Raw genomic sequence first — 23,231 nt, 5'->3', positions numbered from 1 at the left:
TGCGGGGGGTGTTAACTGGCATCTCACCCTCACATCCATCCCCCCACCTCTGGCCTCACGAAAGCCTTTTCTAGATGGGGTCGAAGGTTAACCAAGATTCCAGTCTGCAAGAAGTGTCAGTGCGCAGTGGGAAGCCTCTCCGGAGACGCATGCGTGTGTTCAGTGTGCGTGCAGGGGCTGTGTGTGTGTGTGTACACGCATACGCGCGCGTGTGTGCATACACATTATATATAGTATAATTGAAGGCATGATGAAGCCGATGACGATGAAGTCGAGGTCTTGAACTCCTAAAACAAACACTTGGCCAAACTATTTCTTCTTTTCATTTGGGGGAGAGTTTTCCAGCCCCGTCCTTGAACCAAGGGCGTTCGCCCTTCCCACTTGCTTCACTCGGGGGCCCAGCGGCAGAACCGGCCACAGCTGGAGCACTCACCCCGTGAAGGAATAATTAGATCGTCGTGTTCCCAGGTGAATCTATAAAACTTCTATGATTATTTTCCATTTACCAAAATAAAACCAAGAAGTCAGACATCTTTCCTTCCCTACAGTTCTGATGTGATTCTTCTAAAATGCTTTATTTCACTGAAGGTAATGTGTGTGTGTTTTTTTGTTTATTTTTTTAAATCCCAAGAGACTTCCCTCCCCCACCTACACCCAATTTCACTTTCCAGTGCATTTCTGGGTTTCTCACCACATGGCGAATTCTGATCGTCTTGTGCTCTTTCCTTTTCAGACCCTAAACCACCGCGGATCAAAACCGCAGTGAACCTGCGTCTCCTTCCTCTCCGCGGGCGGAAGGGTGCAGTTCTGAGGTCTGGGTTTCCTTTCTTTCAGCTTCCTGTCCCCAAATCTCAGTGTCAGAGTCCCGCTTCCGCTCCCCTTCTGCACCCCCCCCCTTTATATTGACGCCCACTCCCCAGATCTCCTGTTTCCAAACTGCTCTGCCAAGGGACTAGGTCACAACTGGTACATATTCAGAGCAGGACTCTCATCTACTAGAAAAAAGGGTATATAATTGAAATCACACACAGAAATGGGAGCAGAGGCTGTTTCTGGTTGGGGAGGGATCGTTGTGGTATTCCATACTTTTCTTAACATTTCGAGTTTTAGAAAAAAATTTCTCTTAATTTCTTTGTACTATTTGAATCATATGTATGTATCCCATACGTCCTATGTTAAAAAAACACATTGATCTGAAAATTGGGAGGAGGGTCTTTCTCCCTGGACAGCAGCGGTTTGAATAAGAGCTACAGTCAGTGTGTTCCGTTTCGAAGCCGTGGGAGGAATTTTGAAAGGAAACGTGAAAAACATCGTGGAGAAAGGGGTTTATTGTCCCTGGATAATAACCTCACCTCAGAAAACAGTGGTCCCCACTGCAAATCACAGTCATGGGGTGAAATAAGTGGGCAAAGAGCTTAGATGGTGGGGGAGGGGGGGTCATGCAGAAATCCTGGAAGCTACAGAACTGGGTATTGCTACAGTGTAAACACGACCCCATAATCCGTTTGGAGGTAAGGTCTTTAAAAAGTGAGTAAATTAAAATGAGGTCTTTAAGGCGGACCCTCATCCAATCTGACCCGTGTCCTTACGATGAGAGGAGGTGAGGACACAGACGTGGGCAGGGATAAGCCCCTGCAGGACTCGGGGAGGAGATGGCCGACTGCCAGCCGAAGACAGAGGCGCGCGAAGAAACCAGCCCTACTGACAACTGGGTCTTCAGCCTCCAGAATGTGAGAAAATACATTTTTGTTGCTTAAGGCCTCCCAGGCCATGGCACTTTGCTATGGCAGCCCCAGGAGAATAATACAGCGGGTGAGGCAGGCAAAGCAGTCGGCTGAGCCCAGCTCCACCTGCCAACCATGGAATCATGGGCTAAGTAGGTGGTGGTTGCTGATTTTGTCTTAAATAGTCAACTGGTAGACCTTGGAAGGGTTCAGCACTATATGGAAAATGGAATAAGGTACGTTCCTAATTAAATACCCCGTCTTTCCCTGCCCTGCACATGAACCTGCCTTACGGGGCTACAGCACACACCACTTAAAACCAACTCCTCTACAGTCATGTTTCTAGAAGCCCCTCTGACACACAACCCCAGCCCCAACATCTCCATGTGAAAGCATCTTCCCTTTCGGGCGCGCGGGGCCTCCCCACCCAGAGGCTGTCATGCACGCGCATCGCTCTCCCTCTGCTGCAACTCACAAGTCTCTCCCAAACGCTGTACGCGGTAATCGCGGTTCTTAAATCCAGCACCAGGTCCTTTATTTTCAGAAAATGACGCAGTCCTTCCAGAGTTAACGCAAGTGCTTTGTGTCCTTCTCCCGACTTCCACCTCGGCCTGGAGCAAGCGAGCGTCCGGTTATGTCCTCGTGGGAAAGTCCTGGGTGCTGCCAGGGGCCGCGTCTCCTTCTCCTTCACCCCGTGTGGGTGACGGGTCTGTCTGGTGAGCAGATGATGGTCCTGGCGTTAGTGTTAAGGGCACTGAAGTGAGTTCAGGTCCAAGCACGCAGCGGACCCGACCGGAAGCATGTGGGAGGAGTAAGCGAGAGACGTCCGTGAAGAGCGTTAGCGCCTGTGCTACGGCCGGAGAGGGACAGGCCCCGGCGCCAGGGCCCGGCCCGGGAGGGGCCCCGGACCCGCCTGCAGGCTCACAGCGAAGTCAGTGCGGAGCACCTGCCTGGGCCACGGAGCACAGGGCCTAGACGGCTGGTGACAGACAGCTTGGCAAGGGACCAGGGCCCAGGGGGCAGGACTTGGCGGAGAAATCACACGCTCCACACACTCGCACCGGCACACACACACGTGCACACACAGTCACACACATGCACAATGCACGTGTGCACCCCGAGCTTAGGTATTTCTCTCCTGGTAGCCGGGTGGGCGGCGTCTGTGTGGCTCCCCGGAGTCCGCCCGGACAAGGGCTGGGGTTAGTCCGTTTCCTCCACTCTCTCTCAACCTGGGGAGCTTTCTGGATGTAACCGTTAGGGACAGTTGGACACCTCCTCCTTGGGGTCTGAGCCTCTCAGTGCCAGCAGAAGACCTGGGCAAAAGGGGGCCCTGCCAGGCCCACACTCTTGGGGTCCCCCCTGCCAGACCCATGTCCCTTTTCCCCTTCAGATTGTTCCCTGGGTTCCTGAGACCCCATACTCGCCCCAGCCCTGTTCCTGGGTCCGACCCTACAAGGAGAGCACCCCAACTCGGGTGGGCGGGAGCCTGGGAGATGCTGGTGGCAGGGGAGGGTCTGGAGTGTGGACGAGAAAGGCTCCCACACTCTGGAGCTCAGGGGTCCTAGGCCTCCCCTGGCCTTCCAGGCTGGTGTGGAGAGTATTTCTCCCCAGGAGGAGGCTAGGACGTATTTTGTCAGCAGAGCCATCAAGAACCATCCATGCTGGTCGCTCGCGTGTGAGCCTCTGTGCTCTTCCCAGAGCCCCCGGGTGCATGGCAGGCACTGACTTGCCTCCACGAGCTGACTCACCTGGAGCAGGGTGGGGCTGGGCAGCTGTCCCAGACTCCTGGGAGGACTGTTCGGCTCCAGCCTCAGGGTCCTGGCTGATGTCCCCTGCAGCATCTCGCTGGGCACTCACTGCCATCAGCTGCCACGTTGCCCCCAACAGCCGGCCGAAGGGAGGTTCCCCAGAGTGCCCTTACTCCATGCCCCCCACATTCTCATAGCTTATGTAGTCTCCGAACTCACCGGGCCCAGAGTTCCAGACAGAAGAAGAGGCAGCCCAGACGTTGGGGTCCAGGGTCACTGTCCCCAGGAGAGATCACAGCTGAGGCTTCCCTACACTCGTTTCCACAGCAGACGAGTCTCCCACAACACCTCCTGGGGCGGGGAGCAGGGCAGCGTTGGTAACACCCCCGATGGCGGAACCTGGGTTCCCGTGAGTCTGCGGACTTTCCGTGGCCTCAGACAAAGCTCTTGGGCTTGACCGGTGGGAATCCATCACCTCTGAAACACGTAGTCTGAGACACGTCTCTCTCAAGATCCTGGGTCGAGGAGGAGTGTGAATCGGGAGCCCTCCCTCTGGTCCTGAGAAGTGTCTGCTGGACGCCCTACTTCTACAGACGTGGCACAGCTGGGTGAGGCCTCGGTCATCCCCTGGACTCGAGCTTCGGTAGGTTGGGAGGACACGAGATGCTAAGGGCGCCATGGCAGATGGGATAGACCGTATTGATAGATAATCAATATAGTCCAAGTTGCAGTCAGTCCCGCAGGTCAGGAAACTGCTACCATCAGAATGACAGCTTGCTATGCTCACAGCTCCCAGGAGAGGCGACCCTTACCCGCCCCCGCCGGCTGCCTCGGCATCATTTTGATTAAAATCTACGCGTGAATATAAACTTACTTCCACCCGTGCAGATCCTTCCTTCCTTCATCCTTCCTTCCTTCCTTCCTTCTTCCTTCCTTCCTTATTCCTTCCTTCCTTCCTTTTCCTTCCTTCCTCCTCCCTCCTCCTCCTTCCTTCCGTCAAGTCCTTCTTTCCTTCCTTCCTTCCTTCCTTCCTTCCTTCCTTCCTTCCTTCCTTCCTTCACGTACTTGACAAGCGTTTGTCAGGAGCTGCCACACGCGGGCGCTATGTCATGGACAATTAGCCGCTTCTATGTCGTAGCTGTCCATGCTGAAACTGAACACAGATAGACGATTTCAGTTCCCGATTTCAGTTCCTGAATCAGTTCCCGATTCCGTTTACAATCCTTCAGCGCTAAGAAATCCCACGAAATGATTTCTCTGGTCTGGGTCATGTGACCGCTGCTGTTGGATGGGCATGTCTTAACACCGCAATGACAGACAGCAGCCAGTCCACGGCAACTGATACGCTAACCGTGCCTCTCGTACCAAGATGATGGATTTGCTGAATGTGGAGTCATCGAGTTAACACCTTGCTGACTCGAGGAAATCTGCAAACCTTTCAGATGTAGCACGTCCTCACCATGTTAGTTTAGCTGCTACGAGTTCCCCGGACGACTGTTTCACATTTCGATCGGGCACTCCTCAAATGCCTGATGTCGTATGTCGGTGGGCGAGTTTGCCCTTAAACGAAGCACACGGCCTCTATTTTTGCAGGTTAAGGCCGCCTCTGCTCCGAAATTAACCCTACGTCTGTCGCTCAGCTGGTGCCTGACCTGTCACCATCCCACGTGTGGCGAAAAGGTTCCGTTGAGTTGTTTGGGTTACGGTTTAAAGCTGTGGGACAATAGGTCACTAGGAAACGTGTATTCAGAGAGTTGGTTTTAGAAAACTAGATGGTGGAGAATTGATCATTCAGAGATTTGGTTTTGAGATTCTGATAAAATCCTAGACCAGGAAGACGCTATTGGCCTGGGGAGCCCATCTTTCCTTCTTGGCCACTAGATGGCGCCCCCGAGCAGGTAACCGTCCCACACTCGGCTGGAACCAGGTGGAACCCCGCCCTTCCCTGCACTGACCGTGCGGAAAGGGCCTGGACCCGCTGTCTTAAGCGTTAACTAGTGACATGTGGGTGCTCTCAAAACTACAGCAAGAGTTTAATGGCGGAACTTGAGATCTAGAGCTTTCCTCCTTGGAAAAAATGTCATGGACAAAAGAATTGCCAAGGAGGCGTTCGCTGTCAGTGCCGATGGGCTGTGGGGGACGAGCCACTGCAGCGAAGGTGGCCGGCCGCCGGCGAGGCTCGGGGACAGCCTGGCGTCTTCCTCACCGAGGGCGTAGCTTCTGCCCCCTTCCTTGGTCCAGCGGTCGGTCACAGGGCTATTCGCTGGCGAGCACAGAGAAAGGCCGAGGGTGTCCCATCAAAACGCATGGGGATGATTCAGTTTTGTGGAACAGGTTCAATTAAAACGTTCTCAGAGCTTAACTCTGAAAGCAGGAGCGGTGGCTCTCGGCTGGAGGGTGGGCCCGGAGTCCGAGGCCACCCAGCACGGACAGGCCACGGGCTCATGAGTGCGTCTGTGACCCTGCAGGTGGGGGGACTTTAAAGGCCTCGGATTGTCGTCTTTGCGTGGTAGACGCCCGGTCACGACGTTGCTTATGAAAAGCGGACGATCGCTGTAGGACGACGTGGCCGTGTCCTACAGGTCACTCTCGCTGTTTCGTCTTCCCTCCCCCCATGTCTCCCTCCTTCTCCCCTCGAAATGACTCCGCCACCCTCGCTCATGGCTCACAGCAGGTGACGAGGGAACTCCAGCTTCCGATACGTGTCCGTCCACCTTACCGCAAACGCCTTACTCCAGAGTCTCCTTGGCATGTGCTGCCGCCGCAGCTGTGTCCTCAGCGGGCACCCTGCGGTCTCTGCGATGTCCCTGGGGTGGCCTGTGGGGCGCTGCACTGCCCACCCCTCTCCTCTCCTGTGCAGACAGTGAACGTTCCATGTGTCCCCACCCCCGTTGCCACAAGTTGGGAGCCCATGTGTCCACGTGCGACCTTCACCGCCTTTTCACTGGATGGAGCAGAGTCTTCGGGGTCGTGGGGGGAGGGGCTGCGAGCTGGGGTGCTGCGAGGGGACAGGTGGTCTGAACACCTACTGCGTTGCCTTCAAGGATCTGGACATTCTGGGAGGGACACTGGAGATGGCTGGACTTAGGCCATCAAGTAGCCTTTTGTGTGGGCCACCGACTGGGTGAAAGGATCTGGAAAGACAGAGGTGGGGGGCTGGTGCCTCTGCCAGCGAGACTGTGAGTCGGAGCCAGGTGTCCCGTGCCGGCAAGTGGGGCAGGGACCAGCACACGCAGCCCCAGGAGGGTTGCTGCTGGGGGCCTGTGACACAGAAGGAGCCGACGAGCTGGTCAGAGGAGCAGCCTGACCAGGCTCGTCTAGCAAAGGCGGCTCTCCTGGGAGACCCGTCCCCGCCCGAGGCACTCGATATGAGAGAGAAAGGGGGCCGACTGGGCGTCTCTCCTCCCCGCCCCACATCCCCTCAGCTCGGGTCTGGCCCACGGGGGCAGGAGGAGGGAGTTCAATAGGACGTGAGATTGAATTTTTAAGATAGACAAGGCCACATCTCAGGAACCAGAACGAGGCCCCTCATGACCAAAAGTCACGGGACCTTACGGGATTGTCACCAGCTTTTGGGAGATGAAACCAGTCCAAGTTTGTGACCCAGTTGCGTTGAGATGTTTCAGTCACACCGGTGATAACCGTTTACTGAGTGGATTCTCATAAAGATTTTATGGTTTAATTACTGCGTTGGCCACGATTGTAAGGCAGGACAATTAAGAGAGTTTTAAGGAACTTGTCTAGGAGGCGGGTAGGGTCCCCTTCACATATTTGCCTCTGCGACCTGCTTCTGAGGCCCTTTTCGGTTCCTGCTGTGACGGTTCTTTTTGGCTCTGCGAGCTTCCGAGTCCCTGACTGCAGGCAACCCCTCTCGAACGTGATTCAGCCCTGAGTCAGGAGGCTCTTCAGCCCGCAGAAGGAGGAAAACCAGCTTGTTCGTGACACGGCGGACGAGGCGATGAAGGAACCACGAGCAGGCGGCCCTCAGGCTCCTCATCACTGACCGGCTGGACGGGACAGCCGCACCTTCTCTTCCTTCCCATGGCTGCACGTCCAAGGATGGGGTCGGGGGGAGGGGAGGGACCTGCGGCCGCCAGCTCCTGACGTCACACCAGGTCAGGGGCTGGGCTGAGTCAGTGAGGCCGGAGGGAGCGTCGTCCCAGCGAGTCCCCACATCGCCCCTGCGGGCAGATTTGTTCTACTCCTTTTTACATCCTCAAGAAAGCCAGGATCAGACACGTGAAGCCTCTTGTCTAGAGCCCCGGGTCTGTGTGAATTAGAAACCAAGGTTCCCCTCCCCCCTGGATTTTAGCGTGACTACTGTGACGGTGGGCCCTGGACGTGGGGACGAGACGTCCCCCGGTGTCTGGAGGCAGCAGACCTCGGGGGAGATGGGCTCGCCGACCACAAAGCACAGCAGATGAGGAAGGCGGCTGACGTGGGCACAGAGGTGGAAACAGATCTGAGCGCCTGGCTACGGCAGAGGCAGGTGAACGTGGTGACAGGTGGCTGTCCCAGGAGAGGTGTTGGATCCCTGGATGACAGGAGGGCTCCACCCACACTGGTGTTCACAGAGCAGAGTTATGGGCCCAATTACTAAGCCGCTACCCCTGTAGTGGGCATCTCCTTTCTGATGCAGGCGTGGACTGGCCGCCAGCCTCTGTCCCCGCCCGCGGGGGCACCAGGGAGGCTGCCAGGCTGGGGGAGGGGCTCGCTCTGCTTCCTATGGGTTTGCGCTTCCCGCGAGTGGCCTCAGCCGGGTTCTGCACGCTGGCGGTAGCATCTCCTTCTCATAGCAGTGACCGGATCCGGTTTGGAGTCTCTGCCACCCCACACCTGCCCCTGGCCCCCAGGAGGGGCCCGATAAGGACCGGTAGCTGTGGCGGGAGTGCAGGCCCCTGGCTCTACCCCGCGGTTTCTCCTGGGGCTGCACACACAGGACCTTCGTTTACACACACTGCCGGTTTCCTAAATTCATTCAGTTTTGCATCATGGCCAGTAAGCGTGGGAAGTCTGCTGCGGGTGGGACCCTAGACCCAGAGCAAGGGGCCCTGAGACACCAGGGCATGACCCCTCTGCCCAGGGACAATATGGGGTCAGGCATGAGTGGCAGGGATGCGGGGCACAAACAAGCTTTTGGTGCTTTATGGGGCGATGCAAACAGATGGTTGAATGTTTGAGCCTGGATCATATACTCCCTTCCTCTTTTTAACGTTTGCTCATGGAAAATTTCAAATGTACACAAACCTGTAATGAATTTAATATTCGTATTTCCCAGCTTTACTATTCCCAATATTTTATGAGTCTGTTTCAGCTCTGTTCTCTCTCTCTCTTTCTTTCTCTCTCCCCTTCCTTTCTTCTTTCGGGTGGAGTGTTTTAAAGCAAATCCAAGGTATCATGTCACTGCAGGCATCAGCACTTCGCGTGCATCTTTAACGGATGAGGCCATTTCTCTCCCAACGTCTGCCACGTCGCCGTCCCCCTACGGCAGGACAAGCCTCTGACATGGCCCAGTCCACACTGACGTTTCTCTGCGCGTCTCAAAACGCCTTTTTGCAATTGGTCTGTTCTCTACGGGATCCAAGCAAGGCCCACGTGTGGTGGTTTGGTCTCTTTTCTGTCTTTTTCTGTTACAGTCCGCTCTTTTCCTCATGCCGACGGATGACTGGAGAAACTAGGTCATTCGTCCTGTAGAGTGTCTCACGTCTGGCTTCGACTGGTTGCTTCCTGGTGCTGTTGTTTTACTAGCTGCCTTAACTTTGTATTTCCTGTAAACTGTTAGTTAGATCTAGAGACTCGATTAGTTTCAGGCCCAACTGCTTTGGGCCAGAATATTTCATAGGTGACGCCGCACAATTCCTATTACATGACAACCGGAGAGATGTTAATGTCTGGGTATGTCACTTTTAGCGAGGACAGCTTGATAACAGCCCAGGTGGTGCCGGCCCCCACCTTCTCCTATCAAGTTCCTGCCGAGGTTTTCAGCAAATAGCTTTCAAGCAATGCACTGGCAGTTGTTGACCTGTGATTTCATTCCGGGACGAGAAATGGTGCTTGCTAATGCCCCCTCATCGGGAGGCCAGGAGTCAGGGCTGGCCAGAAGTGGCACCTGGTGTTCCAGGAGCACCAGGCTTGCAGTTTAGGGTGGGGGGGGGCGGCCGGCAGTACCCCAAAGAGGCCACACAGTAGCACTCAGGTCCGTCAGCTGGTCCCCCAGCCTTTCCAGGTGCTGGAGCCTTGTGGGACAGCCCATTAGTCACCTAGGTCCCCTCTCGTCTGTCACTAGGCTGGGCTGTTCTTGAGCCCAGTGTTCTGTGTTCCTGAGATGGTTGGTCGCCTGTGTCCACAGAGGCGACAGAGGTTATTACACTCCCCAGTCCTGTGGGAGCACAGCCTCAGGGCCACATGGGGGGGGACACCAGGGGTCAAGGAGGCAGGAGCGAAGGGCGTTAGAGGGCTGCTTTTATTGGGGTCTGAGGGAAAAGCATGCAGGCCTGGCCAGACGACTAGGCCCTATGCTGTCTGTGCCCCGCAGTGACCCATGGCACACTTTTCCAGGAGTCTGGACCGCCACGTCCAGCTCTGCAGACGCACCGCAGCAAAGGACGGTAGCGGTCCTCAGCAGTCACTCAGTGCTGGCGGTCCAGTAACGTCTGGCTGAGTGGCCACGGCCAGCTTGCGGTGGACGCCTGGGCGGCCTCGCCGAGCGCAGGCAGCAGTCAGTGGGCAGGAGGGACCCCAGCCAAGGGCCGCCGTGCCAGACCAGTGTCCGCGGGGGCTGTCCCCTCTCAGCGCGGTCAGCGTGTTTGGTGACTGTGAAGGCGAGCGGTCCCGTGGTTCCCTGCTGAGGGCCACAGCAGTGACGCCTCGGACCTGGGAGTGTTCACATGTCACCTCCTCTTTCCTCTAAGCGGATGCGGCGTAGGGACCGGGAACTCGGGCCCTGCAGCCGTTCAGGGGTGCGGTGGATGGCAGCAACTCCGCACTGTCCTTAACTTGGAAAGCCATGCTTGCTCCAGCAGGGGCCAGGCAAAGTCCTCTGTGTTTGTCTGACCAAGCGAGAGGCCGAAACGGCGGAGGCGGTGGCGAGAAGTGAGAGGAAAGTGTGCCACGAGGGGACAATGACGTGTTAAAGAGGAGCAGGCCGGCAGCCTGGGTGGTCTTGCTGAGGCCGGAGGCTGAGGCAGGCCTCGCCCCAGGGAGGGTGACTTGGGGGAGGGCGTGGAGGGGACTCCAGCCTGGGCTTCTGCTGCCGCAGGGAGGGCGCAGGGTGGGGGGCGGGGATGAGAGCAGGCAGAGCAGTCCCAGCTGGAACCCCTTCCAACACCCGCAGGAAGGGGGCGCCCCCGGTGGTGATGTGAACCCTGGACCCGAATGTCGTTGGGATGGGGGAGGGCTGCAGGAATGCTCTGGTCTTTTTGGTTCTGAGCCTATTGTTTCTGGGGACAGTGCTGTCGATGTCGTCTCATCGTGTTCCTGAGATCGTCAGTGGCATCTCATGGCTGGGAATTCACAGAACTAAGCTTTTCGGTCACTTGAAGAGCTCCTGGCAGGGCAGGCCAAATTACCACCACCTCATAAACTGAAGGGATGGACGCAGTTTCCTTCTGCCTCAGGTAAAGGGTCTTGCCGGCCCGGGCAGGAGGGCTCAGCCTAGCATCCCGAGGTTGATGGCCTGCCTGATGTTTCTCCTGACAGTACAGCGGTCCTAGATTATTTCTCGGCATTTTGGGGGGGAAGGGAGAGGCCTGGACCCACTGTAGTGAGACCGCGAGGCCGCCTGAGTAGAGATTAGTTTCCGCAACGCAAACCAGCAGCTTCTCACAAAGCAGGGTGCTGTGTCTTAATCTCCCTTTGGCGACGGGGGCAGACGTTTTTTATAATGTATTTTATAACTTTCGTTCGTGCGTACGATTTATTGATGTGGAATATGAAATCGCCGTTGCCAGTCGAGGTGACGATGGCTGAGTCACCAGGAGTGGTAAGAAACGTATTGGAGGAAAGAGAAAGCGACCCATCGTCCCCACCCGCCCCCACCCCGAACGGGGCAGAAGGAACGAAATGCCGAAGCATCGGTCATGGAACGTGCTTTTTAAGTGACACGCAACTAGGTTTTGCGATGGGAGCAGAGTTAGGCCTAGAGAGGGACGCTTACGAGAAATAGTTTTATGATCATGGCACGAGTTCTCAAATGCTAAGCTCGACCAGCCCACGGGTCTGGCCCAGAAAGCAGGAAGGGCAGCAGTTCTGAGCTCTGCGGATGGACCGTTTCACTGAACGGGCTGCTGAGACCACTGCATTTGGGGTGAGCTTCTGCCGGGACCACGGAGGGCCCGAAGCCATGTCATCTGCCTCCTCGTCACGTATCCTCGATCGAACGTGGACCCTCTGCGTGGCTCGCAAGTCAGTTAGGTAATGACAGGAAGAGGAAGTGACGTCACACAGGCCCTAGGCATCACTCCCCAGTGTTGAACCAGCAGGCGTCGTGGGCTGGCCCGTCTCATGTCTAACCCCCATTTAACCTTTTCCAGAAGGATGCACAAGATTTATTTTGGTCCAAAGGAGGTCTACTTAAAAAAAAAAAAAAGTCTTCCTTTATTAAAACAAAGCTTACAAATTGTTCACGTGGCTTCCGCGCCCTTGTGCCGCCCCCAGCTCAGACGCAGCACTTGGCCTTCCTTCTGTAACAGGTCCCGTCGATTTTAGTGTAGCGTGGGCAGGAAGAAAAGTGACAGGTTCCTCCTTTTTTGGCGCATGTGTATTCAGGATACCTCGAGGAGAGACTCGCAAGAAGGCTAACGCCTGTAAGAAGGGAAAGAGAACACTTCAGGCTCCTGGCTTGCAGCCAAAACGACTTCCAAATATTTGGTAGAGCAGGACAGGCGGCCCTTTGCAAAGCACTTTGGAGTGTTCTCTCTACCAGGAACTTTGCCCTCACTTGACCTCTGGGGCCGCTCACGAAAGGCATCTGAAGGGTTCCCTCCGTCTGAGGTCTACGCCAGCTGTCTGAGGTCTATGCCCGCTGAGGCCAAATGAGAGCTAGCGATGAACAGCAGGGCCCTGGGAGGGTTTTTTTTTGCCCAGAGAGCTTCGAGGTGCACAGAGAATTCAGGTTGGACCCCGCCTAGGCGTCCTGGCGCGTGGCACTCTGCCTGGGCACGCGTCTCGTTGTGCAAATGCTCACACGTGCTTCCAAGTCCATGAGCAAGCCCGCGCTCTCCCCACGCCTGTGCTGTTAGTTCCGTACCGTCTGACCCAGATCCTGCCTCCTCTCCCTTCCCGACCGCCATTTCTGCCGACACCTGGGGTCCTTTAATGTCAGGTTGTGACGACGGCTGCTCTACAGAGCCTTCCAGCTGGAATGTATTCTTCCCTTGCCCCGGGAGCACAGAATCTCATGATTAGGAGGTCTCGACTACTCATGCCTATATCCAGTTGAGAACAAAGCCACCCTACAATATCCCTGGTGACTCTCGAGCCATTGTTTCGTATTGACAGGTGTCATGGCCTGAATGGTGTCCCCCACCCCGATTCATATGCTGAAGTCCTAACCAGCCAATACCTCAGAATGTGGCTATATTTGGAGAAAGGGCCTTTAAAGAGGGGATTCATGTTAACTAAAGTCACGGGAGTGGGTCCTGATCCAACAGGACTGATGTTCTTATAACAAGAGGAAATTCAGACACTCGAAGAGACGGGAGGGGCCCGCACGCAGAGGTGGGCCGCGTGAGGGTGCAGAGAAGGCGGCTATCTGCGAGCCAAGGAGGGAGGCCTCAGGAGAAACCCGGCCTGCCAACACCTCGAACCTGAAATTCAGGCCTCCGGGACTGTAAGAAAATAAATTTCTGTCATTCGAGGGACCCACACAGTGGTATTCCGTGACGGCAACCCAGCCGACTAACGAGATAGACCATCGCCACCCTGGGAAACAGTGCGTTCTCATCCCGCGTATCTCTGCGTGCCGGAAAGATGGTTTCATACCGAGTGCAGTTTTCTTCTTCTTTAATCCATAGCTTTGCTGCAGCTCCCTCACTCAATCTAGAACTGGGGGTATCTGGCGACTAGACATTTGGCAGTGTTTGGGGACAGCGTTGGCTGTCACAACTGTGAGGGTGTGTGGGGTGTTTACTGGCCTCTGGTGGGTAGGGGTCAGAGAAGGTGCTAGATACTACAGAGCATAGAACAGCCCTCATAACAGAGAATGATCTGGTCCCAAATCTCGGCTCTACCGAGGCTAAGAAGCCTCATAGGCCAGAGACTTTCCATGCTACACACAGATTAACATCAGCTGGGGAGCTCTTAAAAACATTGATACGTTTGTTCTGGGTGGAGTCTGTGAACTGGTATTTTAAAAAACCCTTCAGATGAATCTAGTGTTCAATAAAGATAGGAGAACTTCTGGGCCACTGTTTTTCAAGCTTTAGTCAGAGAATGAACAGTACAGAATCGCTGCGTCAAGATTTGACAGCAAACAGGAATGAAGGCAAGGACGGCATATTCTACTAATACAAAAAAAATCAAATGATGACGAATTAAAACACTCGAATAATTATTCGAAATAGAAATATCTTTCTATTTCTGTACTCGCATAGAAAATTAGAATATTCACTTGAACAAACTGGCTAATTTAGTTGAAATAGAAAAAATCTTAAAAAAATATAACTTACTAAAATAAACGAATGAGCATTAGAAAATCTAAATAGTCCCAAAGCTATCAAAGACACTGAATCCATAAATAAAACTCTGAAACGAAATGGCTTCATCACCAAATTCTACCAGGCGACAAATAAGAAATTGTATCTGCGCTGCACAAACTCTTTCTCAGAATGAAAACAAGAACATTTCCCAGTTCGTGGTGTGATGCCAGCAAGGTCTCAATACCTACATCTAACGAGATTAGTAATGCCAGGAAAGAAACACTACAGGCCATCCAACCTCCCTGATCAGCAGAGAGGCAAAAATTCTAAATAAAATATCAGTAAACAGAATAAGACCAGGTTCAGTTTATTCTACAAACTCATGGTTTCATTCGACATTTAAAAATCAGTCAATGACTATGAACGATAAAGGAGAAAAATCGTCTGATCATCTCTATAGATGCAGAAAACGCTGGGGGAAAAATCAACATTGACATATGATGAAAACTTTTAGCAGATAAAGAACTAGCAGGAACTTCCTTAATATGATAAAGAGTATCTACAGAAGCCTATGACAAAGAGCACACTCCACGGCCGAGCGCTGAAAACTTTCCGTCTGAGGCTGGCAACGAGACCAGCGGAGCTGCTGTCATCAGTTCCATTCAGTATCGTGCTGGAAGGACTGGCCAAAGGAGCAGGATGAGAAAATAATAAGTAAAAGATATAATGGTTGGAAAGGAGGAAATAAAATTGTTACTATGTGCGGGCATCACGATTATTTGTAGACAGTCCAAGAGGAACTGACACGTGGATTGAGCAAGTTTGCTGTATAAGAGATCAATACGCAAAAACAAAGAAAAAAATCGGTTTTACTTCTGCATACTAGCAATCAACAGAAAAAATAAAATCAAAATGAAAACACCATATAGAATGGCATAGATATCAAATGCCTAGTTATAAATCTAAGAAAACATGTACGATATAGACAGATGTGTATATAAGAAATGCAGTATTTTTCTGATAAGTTTAAGAAGACCCAAATAAGTGAAAATGCTATGTTTAAGCATTAGAAGATGAATTATTTTTCAAATGTTAATTTTCCCCAAATTAATCTGCAGATTTAACCCAACACCATGAAAATCCTAAGAAATTCTTTCACCAGAACTGGACAAGCTGATCTTAAAATTTATCTGGAAATTCGACAGCCCAGGAATAACCAAGACACTCTTGGAGAAGAAGGCAGGAGGACTTGCTCTACTGGATCTGAAGACTAATTACAGCGCCAATGTAATTAGACCGTGTGTTGGAGACGCAAGGACAGACAAATACACGAATGGCACAGCATGAGGAGTGTGGGAGACCCGGGCATTCATGCAGAGGTGATGGAGAGCACAGGTGGCTTGGCAGAGCGGTGGGGACAATGGTCTTCACAGCACTTGGTTCTGGGAAAGGTGGACATTCATATGGAAAGACACTTCACCCTAACTCGAACCACACAGGCGCATGCACACCCCGCCCCCGCACCCCACACACAACGTTGCCAGATGGATTATAAGCCTACATGGAAAAGACACAATAATATGCTCTCACAGCATGATATCGAAGATTTTATTTGTGCCTTTGGGTTAAGAAAGATTTCTTAAGATGCAGAAAGATCTCACCCTAAAGGAAAAGATATGACACATTTAGCCTCGTTAAAAGAATGATAAAAACCTCTAAGGAAAGTTTTCATTAAGAGAGTGAAACATCAAGGCACAAGGTAGAAGGTTTTTGTAATGTTTATAATTTCAGAGGGCTGGTATGCAGACTGTATAAAGAACGACGACACGTGATTAAAAAAGGACATAATCTGATCGCATATATGGGCAGAAGACAAACAGGCACTTCACAAAAGGTATTCGAGTGGCGAGCCACTGCATGCGGACGTGCTCGACTTGCTGTTTATGAGAAAAAGCAAACGGAGACTCCAACGAGACGCCACAACCCTGACCAGACGGCTAAAGCCGAAAAGCGATCGACATCATCGAGTGTTGACACGCATGGGAGCCACGGGAACTCTCATTCGCTGATCGCGGGAGTGTAAATCAGCATGAGCAAGTTTTGGGGACCAGTTTGGCATTATCTGTTCACGCTTTGGTGCGGCAATGCCACCACCTCTCCGTTTCCAGCCCCTCGAAACGCGGGCGCAAACCAAGCTCCATTATTCAGCACGGATATGAACATGCTAGAAGCATAAGAAATACAGGACGTTCTACCATAAAACCGGGCCATGCTTCCCCGTGGCAAGTCGTGACCGAGAGGTGCCGGCCACGTCCTGTTTCGTGACTTATATTGTGGTTCCAGGAATGCTTGTTTTATAATAATTTATTAATTTACGGCTTCTATCGTATGTACGTTTCTAGATGCATATTATATTTTATGATTAAAAAAGTAAAAAAAAAAAAAATTCTTCTGAAAAGATCTGCGTGTTCCTCGTGCCATGAAGCAGCTGCCAGCATCCTCTCCGTCACCGCTTTGCCCGTTTCTGGGCCCCCCTCTGGGCTCAGGGGCTCCTCGGATGACTCACAGCTCCTCCCTTCTCCTGCCCTTTACCAAGAATGGGAGCGGGCACGCCCCTGAGCTCAGTGCTCATTCTCGTCTTGGTCCTCGCTAAGCTGGCCTGAGAAAGACATTCCGGCACATCAACTGGTGGCCTCTGGAGCACTATGACACGGGGACGTCGCGAATCTCTTACAGGCGAGAATGAAGGCTGGGAAGCGGGGCATGAAGGGGGCAGTGGGGAGCAGGCCTGTTGAGAAATCAGGCCTGTGCCAGTTTCTATGCTTACAGCGAAAAGACGGACTGTTCCGAATATACATTTATTAGACCAACTACAGCTGGATTGATAATCGTCCTGCATAGGCGCAACCGTGACACCAGCTAGTCTTCTAGTCAAGAGTCATAATACATGTCGGCTGCGTGAAGCGTGCCTGTGACTAAGTGGCAGGAAACTAAGTAGGGAATATGTGCCAATGGGTCAGTCATGCAGGCGGCGGGAGGGAGGGAGACAGGACCGCGGCGGTGAGCACGGGAGAGGCGGGGTTGTCACAGAGTCACCAGAAAATAAGTCTGCAGAAGGAGCAACGGACAACTTTCGGTGCTGCCGAGATGGGGTCTGACCTGCACCAGTCAGCGGGTGATGGTTCCAGGGAGAGCAGATGACAAAGACCCTGGAGAAGAAGGTCCGGTAGAAACAGTGATCGTCGGGCTCTGAGTGAAGGATACACGGGAGGGAGAGCCTGTCAGAGGCTGAGAGGCAGGGAGGGGACAGAATCCGAGAGGACGGTGCGGTGCCCAGCCTGTTGGAAATGGAGTTTGTCCTTCGTCATTGGATTCTGAAGTGCGGCCACTGAGGCTGGCTTCGCGTCGCGCTGTTGGCGTCCCCTGAAGTGTTGGAACAGCGTCGGAAGGGAAAGCTGGCGAGCTGTTGACTAAAATACACGCTGCTTGTACCAAAAGACCAGCGGGCGGAGGTGGGAGTGACTTGCCAAAGGGACATGGGTTTGGGAGGAGACAAAGCCCAAATGCAACCACGGTCACTATCCACGCCCCGTCTCCTCTCGAGACATCACGGCAGAACCAGCCGCAAAGGGACAGGCCTGCCTGGCAGAGCTGGGGGCCCGGAATGGGGCGGACGCGACCTGCGGCGGGGAGACCCGTGAGGAGCAAACGCAGACGCAGGTCCGGGGAGCTGAGGGGTGCCATCTGGAGTTTTCCCAAGACTCGCCATCGAGTCCCACCCCGCGGGGACCGTACATGGACTTGGCAGTGGGAGGCAACGTGGCACTGGTCGAAGGTGAGGAATTAGCTTATCGGAGCCGCCAGGGCCTTGGCGAGTCAGCTGAGGCTCTTTCCCCGGTCGGGACGAGATGGTGGCCGGCAGGCATGCTGGGGGAAGGGTGCCCGCCCGTTGGCGGTTCCCCCCACGTTGCCAGTACGAAATTGAGGCTGTTTGTCATCTTGGGAGTGGTGCTGAGGTGTTCTGGCAAGTGACCGGGGCCGGAGAGGCCTCATTTAAAGTTCTCTGAGGACAAAATCAAATATACAAGCCTCTCCTGCAAAGCATGGGAACTCCAGACCAAGCCAGGACCTACCCGAGATCCCAGGCCCTCTTCTGCAGACAGGTAACCCATGAAGTCCCCGTTCACCAAGAAACGCCCGCTGGCCGTGGGTAATCAGCAACACGTCTTACTAAGTTTGCCAGCGGTTTCATTCAGTTCTTGTCCAGACCATTCTCGAGGTACATTTGTGTGCCTGGGGACACATCCAGGGGGCTTTGGGAAGCAAGGGGGAAGACTATGGGACTCGGAGCCAGAGCTGCATCTGAGAGTTTGTTATTTGCTGGCTGAGTGTTTGAAAAGTCTGCCTCTCTGAGAGCCACCATTAAAAAAATCTGTACAGTGTGGGTAAAATCTAAAATGGGGTGACTCATAGTCCCTGCGTGACTGATAGAGATGCTGGGGACCTTTAGCGGGAGGATGTCCACAGAGCTGCATTTTTCCGGCTGTAAAATGCCTCAGGCGATGCTCTGTGCCTGGTGTGTGTGTGAGGACGACTTGCTTCCCATGTGTCGCTGGCCCAGCACGTCCTCCAGCCCGGAGGCCACGTGGGATCCAGAGGCCGCAGTGGGCACATTCCTGGTGGCTGTCGCCAGAGATCTGACAGGTGAAGGAATTCGGGCCAGCAGGTCAGGGTGGGGATGGCAGAGTGAGACACGCAGGTGTGGGCAAGGTGGGTGGAGGCCGAGGGTCACAGAACGTTGGAGCTGGGAGTCATTTTGCCTAACGCCCCGTTTCCCAGGTGAGGCCCAGATCCGCCCGGAATGCAAAGGACAGGTGGACTGGTTGACTGTGCTCTGCAGACCTGCGAGCGCCTCGGGGCCATGCAGGTGTGAGAGGAGGCTCTGTGTCGGGGAGCGTGACCTCGCTGGCCCCCACGGCAGCTTCCATGCGGCAACAAGCCGGTCTCTTAAGCCATCCTGGTTCCATCACTGTGTCGGTGTGTGCACCTCGCGGGGCTCACCCAAACTCAGGTGCCTTGCTTGCCTCGGAAGGCCTCGCTCGACCCGACCCCAGGCTGTCTCTGGCCCCGAGTCCTCCCAGCTCCTGCGCACACTCTGGGCCTCGGGAGGCGTGAGGTGCCGGCTTTGGAGCCAATGGCCCAGGTCTGAGTGCTGCCCTTGCCTGTTACCGGCCATGTGACTTTGGCCAAGTTATTTATCCACAAAACGGGGGCGAGCGAGGCCTCGTTCCCAGAGGGCTGCTGTGCCGTCTCAGTTAAGACGGGAGCCACCGCTTTTCACCTCTCTCCGCCTTTGGGCTCCCGCCCCTGGCGTCCCGTCCGCCTGGTCGTCCGCGCCCTCGCTGCCCTCTCGCCTTCCACCGGCTTAATTCAGGGCCATCCACTCAGGCCCCACGGCAGATGACATGGCTCCGGGACGAGGGCCGCGGCGAGCGGTCGGGGTGGTGGAGCCTGCGGCGACCTGGGGGTGCGGGGCCCCCTGGGGGTGCGGGACCCCGCTGCGCGGCTGCAGGTGGCCATCGTCGTGTAGCGGTGCTGACACGCTTCCCGGTGTTTTCAAGAGAAGATCAAGATCCACATTTTCTGTGACATGGTCTGAGTTTTAACTGCTGAGAAGGAATTACGTTGTTTTTTTTTTTTTAAATGCCATGAACACCAAAACGACTTCCATTTCTCCTTCGCCTCTCGGCTGCCTCAGGAAAGCCTCCCTGGCTCCTGACGAGCCGCTGAGCTCCCGTGGCCACGTGTTCCCGCAGCACCCCGTGCTTAATCGCATTTCGCGACTGGATTTTAATGAGCGATTAATGATACGACCGGGTTTTTTTGCCCTGCTCTGCTTCTGGAACATGAAGTCACAAGGTCGAGGGCCCTGTGTGCCTGGCTCTTCTGCACCCCCAGGACACCCCTGCATGAAGCAGCTGTTCGCCAAACAATGGCTGAACCAGACAGTGGGCAGCCTCCAACGCCCCCGGTGTCTGAACACCTGGCCGGTTCTCGTCTGGCTGATTCGGGGGCTGGAGTCACCATGGCATCTCGACATCACTCCGTCTTTGCCGGAAGACCATTTTATGAGATCCGTGTGAGCAACTCCCTTTTCTCCCCTGATGGAGACGAGGACTGCTACACAGGCGTCAAGTCCTGACTGCCTGCACCGAGCACACCGCTCTCGTCCACCTCGGCTCACGCGTGCCTCGGTTTCCCCACGTGTGGCATCACCAGGTCGGACTGAACGAGCTCCAACAGGCCTTCCGGGAAAGGGGGGTGAACTGACCCCACGCGAGGACTCGGGGTGAGTTGGGGCGCGAGGCCGGGGCCGAGCAGCCCCTGCCAGAGCCGCCCTGGCCCCCACCCTGCACCAAACTCGGGTCCCCGGGGGGTGGACCAAGGGCAGCGGCTGCGGTGGCAATGCCACACAACAACAAAGTGACGATGCCAGTACCGGCAACGCCCCGAACCGGCCTGGAGAGCAGAGCAGAGACCATGTGAGGGGACCCTGCCCTCAGCCCGGGGACACAGGCTGACAAACCCGGGGTTCTCATGCAGAAGACACGCAAAATCCCCGCGGGAAATACCTGCACCACGCGCGGCCCTCTCTGCGGCCCTCTGTCCAGGCGTGACCGCCAAGACGGGCAGCGTCGCAGGGGATGCTGGCCTCAGCCTGGCGGCGGCAGGGCCACCCACTACCCCCAAGGGACGTGGCTTCCTGGGCTGTCTGTACCCCACGCGGACGAGCAGGTGCGTGCAGACAGGGTTTGTGGGAAGGACAGGTACAGCAGCCTCGCGTGGAGCGTCTGGGCTGATCCTGTTTACCGCGGGCTCCGCGCTGCTGCTGGCTGCTGTTTTTATAATGAACGACTAGTGAGTTCAGCATTTCCTGCATTTCCTTGGAAACGCTTTCATTCTCTATGCTTTGAATGGGACGCTCATAGCTCTATTTAGACGCAACAGACCAAAAATAACTTCACCTGTTAAGTAACACAGTGGCTTTCAGATGTGTTTGTGTGTGAACTGAGCTGCCGCAAGAAATTTTGCACACTATTCAGTACAAACACGCACACGCACGCACGACTTAAACCAGAGTACGTAATAGAAGTAAACAGCATGGATACGTACGTGTGGCAGGCACTGGCCGAGTAGAATAGAGAAAGAATAGAAATGTTCTTTCTAAAAAGCATAGCTGCAGCTCTCTAGATTGGTTGCCCAGCTCTCTAATGGATTCCAACTGCAAACATTAAAAACTCTGCGTTACAATATTTCCGTACCCCGTTTTCAAACGGGGGACAAGGCACAGGCGTACCTGCCTGACAGTGGTGGCTTGGGGGGAAGCGCCGTTGGCTCTCTCCGAGACCCTCAGAGCTGTGATGCCTTTTAAAATCATCTGCCGCAGCCCATTGATTTGCAGATGGGGAAACTAACGCCCACAATGTGTGACTTTGCTCAAGGCCACGGAGTAAGGGGGCAAAGGGCTGGGGTAAAGTGCGCTCCCCCAGCCTCCCGAGTGTCCCTCCTTCTCTTGCCTCAGGGACACTGCCACTTTGGCCAGAGCTGGCGCCTCTGAGAGCGCCCCTCTGTGATCTGGGACAGGGGCACTGGATGGGACTCTGTGAGGAAGGGCTGACAGCCTGTGGGTCTCTGGGTGCCGCACGCAGGTGAGTCAAATGCACCGGTGAGCTGGCCTTGTGGGAGGGGCGGGTGGCACCTGCTTGCAGCAGGGCACCAGGGAGGCCCCACCCCGTGACCCAGGGGAGCTGGGACTGGCAGCCTGCAGCTCTCTCAGCTGGACAGGAAGCCGGCCTCCCGCAGATAGAGCGGAGAGTCCCTTCACGTAGAGGGTATTTTCTAGATGCCCAAGACCTGATGGGGCTGGGAGGGGCCGGCGGCTCTCTGGGACTGGCCTCACATCCCTGCCACACGCAGAGGACGTGGAGCCCCAGGGGTCAGACAGGGAGCAAGACATGGGCCCATGTCTCTCTCCTACAGCTGGGCGGCTCCAGGGCCCCGGGACAATCAGCCTGGCTACGCTCCTGGGGCGGGGGGACTGGACGGTCAGGGGACAGCGCAGGCCCCGAGGCTCAGCAGGCTTCCCGCTGCCTCCTGCCCACAGCAGGCCACTCAGCCTCATCCTCAGGAGCTTTTCTGCCGCCCCACCCTCAGGACACAAGAGGCAGCTGTCCTCACAGCTCACTGGGCCCCAGAGCTCCCGGCCCCGGGCGACAGAGCTCCCCGAGCTCACCTGGGGAGAAGAGGAGGCAGAGTAGCAGCAGAAAGTAGAGAACCCTCATGGTGGCTGCCGGGGCCCCAGATGACAGACAGCAGGGGCGGGGAGGAGAGCTCCTTGCAGGCGGAGCGGAGCGGAGCGGACGGGCTTCCAGAGGCCAGACGGCCGCCGTATTTATAGGGTGAGGGGTTGCGCAATCCCTCAGACGGATCTGAAGGGTGGTGTCGCAATCCTCAGAGAGAAATTCTAATAAATAACCCCTCATGTCGTTTGCCGCGAGCAGCCTGCGCATCACGTGGACACACGCCTCTCCGTCCAGCTGCAGCCGGATTTAGCTCCAAGCCTGGAAACCGGAGTTGGCTCGTCCTGCCAACTCTATTTTTCTTTCTTTCTTTTTTTTTTTCTCCTAGGCTGGGCAGTTCTGAGAAAAGGCGGCTCAGGCTGGAGCCGTTTGGGTCGGAATGGCTCGGAGAGCCGGTGGGGAAGGGGCGCGGGGGCGCAGGGAGTCAGGTGGCCGCGGGCTGAAGGCAAAGCAGGTGAGGTTCTCGTTGGGGGCTGTGTCCGCCAGGACAGCCTCACACTCCGCCCTCCTGCCCTGCACACCCGGGGCCGCCACCGAACCTGCAGAGATGGCGTTTTCCTCGGCCCGCGGCCGCTTTCCTGGTCTCTGCTTCTCGTGAGCTTTCCCCTCGATTGACCAGCACCAGCCTTTCTTGTTTTGGGTTTTCGTTTTGTTTTTCAATGAACATGCGTCTCAAATCTTTTTTCATCCGCGGGCCTCTTCTGCCACGTAATGACTTTTTTAAATCAAGACTTTATCTTTTCAGAGCAGTTTTAGATTTAC

General features: G+C 54.9%; 1 protein-coding gene and 1 long non-coding RNA gene across 2 annotated transcripts; both read right to left on the bottom strand.

The window, feature by feature from the left end:
• Window positions 1-1,310: 1,310 nt before the first annotated feature.
• Window positions 1,311-3,645, bottom strand: LOC120614408 (uncharacterized). The gene is made up of 2 exons (XR_005655975.1): window positions 3,473-3,645; window positions 1,311-2,437 (listed from the first exon to the last, which is right to left on the bottom strand). It is a non-coding gene; the product is annotated as an uncharacterized LOC120614408 (long non-coding RNA).
• A 15,019-nt stretch (window positions 3,646-18,664) lies between these two features.
• On the bottom strand, window positions 18,665-21,264 carry LOC120614442 (uncharacterized). Its single transcript, XM_039877339.1, has 3 exons — window positions 20,742-21,264; window positions 19,794-20,435; window positions 18,665-18,806 (listed from the first exon to the last, which is right to left on the bottom strand). The coding sequence occupies exons 1-3, from the start codon at window positions 21,047-21,049 to the stop codon at window positions 18,665-18,667; spliced, it is 1,092 nt and encodes a 363-aa protein (XP_039733273.1). The 5' UTR covers window positions 21,050-21,264.
• Window positions 21,265-23,231: the final 1,967 nt, after the last annotated feature.

The sequence above is a fragment of the Pteropus medius genome, unplaced genomic scaffold, assembly GCF_902729225.1.
Source record: "Pteropus medius unplaced genomic scaffold, Ma_sr-lr_union100, whole genome shotgun sequence".
Taxonomy (NCBI): Eukaryota; Metazoa; Chordata; class Mammalia; order Chiroptera; family Pteropodidae; genus Pteropus; species Pteropus medius.
Note: the sequence above shows the minus strand (reverse complement) of the source record. Positions and strands in the feature narration are given on the sequence as shown.

Coding starts and splice junctions, on each gene's coding strand:
- LOC120614442 (XM_039877339.1), bottom strand. CDS start 21,049: ATGCAGGAAATGCTGAACTCACTAGTCGTTCATTATAAAAACAGCAGC. Junction 20,436..20,741: donor GAGGGCCGCGCGTGGTGCAG/GTATTTCCCGCG, acceptor GCGTGGGGTCAG/TTCACCCCCCTTTCCCGGAA. Junction 18,807..19,793: donor TTTAAAAAAAAAAAAACAAC/GTAATTCCTTCT, acceptor TTCACCTGTCAG/ATCTCTGGCGACAGCCACCA.